At 44.8% G+C, this 6,282-nt stretch overlaps 1 protein-coding gene across 1 annotated transcript; it reads left to right on the top strand.

Annotated features, from left to right (window-relative positions):
• The first annotated feature begins 663 nt into the window (after positions 1 to 663).
• Positions 664 to 2,017, top strand: LOC107107689 (zinc finger protein 135-like). Its single transcript, XM_015407992.1, has one exon. The coding sequence runs from the start codon at positions 693 to 695 to the stop codon at positions 1,953 to 1,955; it is 1,263 nt and encodes a 420-aa protein (XP_015263478.1). The 5' UTR covers positions 664 to 692; the 3' UTR covers positions 1,956 to 2,017.
• Positions 2,018 to 6,282: the final 4,265 nt, after the last annotated feature.

Here is a 6,282-nt window from a genome sequence, read left to right as displayed (position 1 = left end):
GGATATTTCACTGATGATTATCTAGAAGGAAAAGAAATATTAACCAATGCAATCTAAAATATTGAAACTTAACTCAGAAGTAATTAATTAAATTAAAAAATTAAAAAGAATTACTTCTGGCCCAGAAGGTGCCTTTCAATAGTTGTTCACTTCCATTCTTTCAAGAGGTTCTCAAGAGCATATTTCCTTCCCAAATGAGCTGGATGAGAGTGAGTCTTCTTCATGGTTATGTCAAGGGAACAGGCCAGGAATAGTTATGGGGGATTTCTGATTCCGTTCTGAGCAACATTTGCTTAGGTACAATCATACAGACTGCTGGAAAAGAGGGTGGGAGGCCTTCAAGGGGGCCTGAAATCTGGAGGCTCAGAAACTTCTTCTGGGCAAGAGCTCAGCTGTGGCTCTTGACAGGGTGAGGTGTTCTTAAATACTAGATATTCTGGGGACAGGTGAATGGGTGGTTAAGATCAGCCAAGCTGGACAAGAGCTGTCATTCCTTTCCTACTGCAATCACATAGATGCCTTCCCAGTCCTCCCAGGTGCTAACAGGATCTCTATTTATTCCAGCAGAGGATGACCAGAGAAATGAGGAGGTTGAGAAACTTCGTCAGCAAATGCCAGATAGAGTTAAAAATGAAGACTTGAACGAAAACGTCAGGACTCAAGGCAGACCTAAAAGGAAGAAGGGCAGCCGTATGGTTGAGGAGCAAGATGGAAGAAGACATAATGTACATTTTTCAAAGCACAGTACGACAAAGGCAAGTAAATCCATTCATTGTGAAAAGTACTTCAGAAACAGATCACAGCTCCTTGTGCACCAAAGAATACACAGAGGGGAGAAACCTTTTGAATGCTCAGAGTGCGGAAAGAAATTCAGTGGGAGTCATAATCTTAAGCAGCATCAGAGAACCCACACAGGGGAGAAACCTTTTGAATGTTCAGTGTGTGGAAAGAGATTCATTCAGAGGATCAATCTTCAACGGCATCAAAGAACCCACACAGGGGAGAAACCATTTGAATGTTCAGAATGTGGAAAGAAATTCAGTTTGAGTGGCACTCTTCAACTGCACCAAAGAACCCACACAGGGGAAAAGCCTTTTGAATGCTCAGTGTGTGGAAAGGGATTCAGTAGTAGTGCCAATCTTCAACAGCATCTAAGAACTCACACAGGGGAGAAACTTTTAAAATGCCCAGTGTGTGGAAAGAAATTCAAGTTCAGTGACACTCTTCAGAAGCATCAGAGAACCCACACAGGGGAGAAACCTTTTGAATGCTCAGAGTGTGGAAGAAGATTCAGTCAGAGTGGCAAACTTAAACAGCATGAGAGAACCCATACAGGAGAGAAACCTTTTGAATGTTCAGTGTGTGGAAAGAGATTTGGTGTGAGGGGGAATCTTCAACTGCATCAGAGAACCCACACAACGGAGAAACCTTTTGAATGCTCAGAATGTGGAAGGAAATTCAGTTGGAGTAGCGCTCTTCAGCAGCACCAAAGAACCCATACAGGGGAGAAACCTTTTCAATGCTCAGAGTGTGGAAAGAGATTCAGACAGAGTGGCCATCTGCAACAGCATCTGAGAACCCACACAGGGGAGAAACCTTTTGAATGCTCGGAGTGTGGAAAGAGATTCAGTCGGATTAGTAAACTTCAACTTCATCAAAGAACCCACACAGGGGAGAAACCTTTTGAATGCTCGGAGTGTGGAAAGAGATTCAGTCGGATTAGTAAACTTCAACTTCATCAAAGAACCCACACAGGGGAGAAACCTTTTGAATGCTCGGAGTGTGGAAAGAGATTCAGTCGGATTAGTAAACTTCAACTTCATCAAAGAACCCACACAGGGGAGAAACCTTTTGAATGCTCAGAGTGTGGAAAGAGATTCAATCAGAGCAGCCATCTTCATAAGCATCTGAAAACCCACACAGGGCAGAAACCCTTTCAAGGAAAAACCTTTTGAATGCTCAAACTGTGGAGTTTTACTCAGCATGGAAATCTTCTACAGCATATTTATCTATATGTATCATATGGCAGAGTTACACACAGGTAGTATACTATGTAACCAAGTTGATACAACAGGTATGCAGACCAATTGGGCAATCCCTCTAAATCAGGGGTGTGAAACATGCGGCCCGGGGGCTGGATCAGGCCCGCGGAGGGCTTCTATCAGGCCCCCAGTGGAATTGGCTCTCTTCTGCTTCTTCTTCCAGTTCTGCTGCTGTTGCATCATCGTAGGTTTGCAGCTTACAGATACACACCTGAACAGCATACTCAGGATTGCAACAGCCCAGACATTTTGATGGGATAATTCAGAGCAAGAGGGTATCAGTTATCAGACACTGTTACATAAACAAAATATTGCAAGAGTGCTAATGTTTTAAGCATGTTTTTTTAAAGTTAAAAAAACCCTTTGTGTTTGCGTCCTTTATAAAGTTTATATCTCTGCTACCTGGCATTACATTTTATGATACATAAACCCAACAAGGTTTAACATAACATAATTTAATGTTATGTCAGATCCGGCCCTCGTAACAAATGAGTTTGACACCCCTGGTTTAACCAATCAGAATATGCCAAATCACAATCTCACCCTTCCTGCCCTAGAAATGCAATTTGCTACATTTTGTATGAAACTTGTTCTTTGGAGCAGTTGATTTTATCCAGACGGGCTGCTCTCCTTTTTCATTGGAATAAAAAGGTACTTTGTTCTTCACTGATCATGTCTGTCTGTGTGTATTGGGCAACCACCACACATTTAAAAAAACAACCACCCTTTGCTTGTAGCAATGCAAAGAAACCATTTGCAGTTGCCAAGTCCAGAGCTGCAATCTCCCACCTGCCCCCTTGAGCCAGCGGTTCAGTTCTAGTTCCTCGGGGCCTTCCCACCCCATGCCCCCTCTTCAATGTGTGGGGCAGGCCAGAGGGTTTTGACATCCGAGGGAGTGCCGTGGCTTCCGGAAGGGTCAGGAGTGGATTTGGCAAGGCTGGGAGGAAACATGTATAATAATAATAATTCAATAATGCAAAAATATAATTATATAGCAATATTGGCCAAGGTGTAACCAAGATACAGAAGGAAGAAAAATAATGGAAAGAAGAATAAAGTCCCAAGTATTTTACTGTGTCTCACTCCAGTGGCGTTGTAATATCAAAGTCCAATTTGACGTGCAATTCATCATGGAATGGACATTTCAGAAGTCCCATAAGTCATAAAGAGCCATGACGCGTAGTCCGGATGCTGGCTGCCGCGTTTCGAGTTGTTCTTATTCAAAAGCAATGGGCTATAAGGGGACCCAATCTCAGTAGAAGGCACATATAAAGCCAGTATAATCAGTCAAGAAGGATTATGGGTCCCATTATGGAGATTATGGAGGACCCATAATCCTTCTTTCTATATTCAGAAGGAAGAACATCTTGTCTTCGGAGATGCGGGGGAGTGATGTGGCACAATGTGGATAGCCAATAGTTCGGAGTGGGTTTAATGCATCCGCAGATGGTTCTCCTTGTTGTGTTGAGTTGGACATCAAGTTTGTGGACATGGGGGCTGTTGAGCCTCACTGAAGCACCATATTCCACAGTACTATACACCAACCACAAAACTGAGCATCTAAGTGTTGTAGCAGACGCACCCCAAGTTGTACCACATAATTTTTGGAGAATGTTGTTTCTTGTGCATATTTTCACTGCTACATTGGTAAGATGGTGTTTATAGCTCAAGGTCCTGTCCACGGTAATGCCAAGGGGTATGGCTGTGTGTAAGTTGGGAACTATTAAGGTAGACATTCAATTCACGGTTGGCAAGACTGTTATTGAGATGGAAACAGGAGCACTGCGTTTTTCCTGGACTTGGGATAAGCCACCATTCATGGTAATAGTCAGCCAGAATTTTTAGGACCCTAGTCTGTATTTCTCAGTCCTTTCAACTGATTTGTGCCTTACTGCAATTGCCATATGATAGGCATAAGCAAACTTCCTGGGTATTGTCTCAGGAACATTCCAGCTCACCTCCTCATGGTGCACCCTGGATAACGCTGAAGAGCTAGAACTTCTGGCAACCAATAGTCAGATCTCCTGGCTACACTACACATATGGAAGCAATTTTCTACTACAGCTTCTAAGAACCCACACGAGGAGAAACCGTGCTTAGATCACGCAAAGAGTTTGTCTCTTATTGTTAGGTGTAGTGGTTAAGTGTGCGGACTCTAATCTGGGAGAACTGGGTTTGGTTCCCCACTCCTCCACTTGCACCTGCTGATGTGACCTTGGGTCAGTCACAAGTTCTGGCACAGCTGTTCCTGAAAGAGCAGTTTGTGTCAGAGTTCTCTCAGCCCCACCCACCTCACAGGGTGTCTGTTGTGGGGAGGGGAAGGGAAAGGAGTTTGTAAGCCGCTCTGAGACTCCAAGTGAAGGGCAGGGTATAAATCCAATCTCCTCTTCTCTTCTTATTTCACACCTAAAAGAGAACCACAGACCATATAAAGCACTGACGCTCTATAAACTCTTGTAGAAATCTTAAATCTACACAGAAACAAAACAACAATTACATCGACTATAAATACTAACGGAGGGGAACATAGTGTCATTTGTTAACCATAGGTAGCACTGTACCGAATAATGTAAAACGAAATATGTATTATATATACTGTTCTTAATATACCAATTAAAAAAAAAATCTACACAGAAATCTTAACCTAACCAGGACGAAATGTTAAAAATACTTGGGCTGTGGAAGGAGCAGTAGCCATGTTTGAAGAGCCTCAAATAGATCTCACAGAGAAGAAAGCAAGGATGGGCTCTGCCTGGTTGAAGGAGGTTCAAGATCGGTTCATGTCTCCTTTAGCTTGGAGGAGTCCACACAAGTTCCGTGTGTGGCCAAGAGCTTCAGGCACAGATCCGGTTTTCATGTTCTTCGGAGGATCCATATGAAGGTGAAACATTCCTATAGCTGGTTCTGATGAGGGTCTTCTTCAGACGCCCAGGTGTTAGAGGTTCAGAAAGGCTCAGAAAGTAGTTACCCAAAGGAGGGCCTTTTTAGTGGTTGCCCTCTTCTGTGAAACTCGCGACTTCAGGTCATCTGTTCATCTAGCTCTCTCTGACATCAACAAAACTGACATCAGCAAAAACGTTTCCTTTCCCAAATCCTGTGAGGGAATGGATAAGTGGAGGGTAACGCATCTCTATAGCCTCTCTGCTCCTGGCATAGACATAGTGTGCCCGGCTGGCATCCTTAATGCACAAACATTTTTATATGATAAGCAGTTTTTAGAAAGGCATTGCACAACCCTAATCTCTCCCCAGTCCAGCCTGCTGTGAGCTCTTCTGGGTGTCGCCAGGGCCGGCCCCAGATTATTTTGCACCCTAGGCGAGGATCCCTTCTGGCGCCCCCCCCCTCCGTGCGCCCACCATTTTTTTTTAAAAAATGCATTTTAGGAAGAATAAAAAACACAATCAAGAAACTCCCAGAGTATGGGGCCGGGTGCAGTTTGGCGCCCCTAAGGGCCAGCCCGCTCTAGGCGATCGCCTATTTCGCCTAGTGAGTGAGCCGGCCCTGGGTATCGCCACCTTGAAGCCCAAAGATTGGATTGAAAGGAAAAGCTTATGTCCCCCAACCTTACGATTCAGTAGTGAGTTCTAAGGCTTCTGACCCTCCCAATATCATCCAGTGTTGTGGAAATAGACTGATCCCTGTGGAGTTGGCAGGTGAAACTTGTGGGATACAGATTGTCCAATCCCAATTGACCTCCTCAACCACCCCCGGATTCTCCAGGAGACAATCAGGGAAGGAGAAGTAAGACTCCCTCCTCCTGCTCTAACACCCCCCCCCCCCGCCCTTAAACCCCCCCCCCCCCGCCTCCCAAACTCCATGAGCCAGAAATGACCCGGAGTCAGCTCTGGGCCAATTCTGACTCCCCACCTCTGACTTCTCAGAGGTCCCCTTGAATTCCTCCTTGGCAATTGTGACTTTATGCTGCAAGCAATGTTCCCTCTAAGCTGTGGAGTCTTGTGAGCAAAAATGCTACTTGGTGAGCTACTGGCATTAAAGTTGTGAGCGAGCGATTGGGCTGCTGCATAAAATAGTTTGCTCTGGAGCCCTCCCTTCCTGAGCTCAGACGAAAATGGGTGAGCCAGAGGCTAAAAAACTGTGAGCTAGCTCACACTAACTCAGTTTACAGGGAACAGTGGCTGCAAGATGAGGATTTAATCTCATGACTTGGATTTGGACAGGTATCTGCATTAGGGCTGCTAACAGGCCTGAAGGGGGAGGGGGTTGGGCTCCTGCCTCTTTC

This window comes from Gekko japonicus, unplaced genomic scaffold (genome assembly GCF_001447785.1).
Source record: "Gekko japonicus isolate JY-2015 unplaced genomic scaffold, Gekko_japonicus_V1.1 scaffold4762, whole genome shotgun sequence".
Lineage (NCBI taxonomy): Eukaryota > Metazoa > Chordata > Lepidosauria > Squamata > Gekkonidae > Gekko > Gekko japonicus.
The sequence above is the reverse complement of the archived record's forward strand: the minus strand, read 5'-3'. Positions and strand labels throughout refer to the sequence as shown.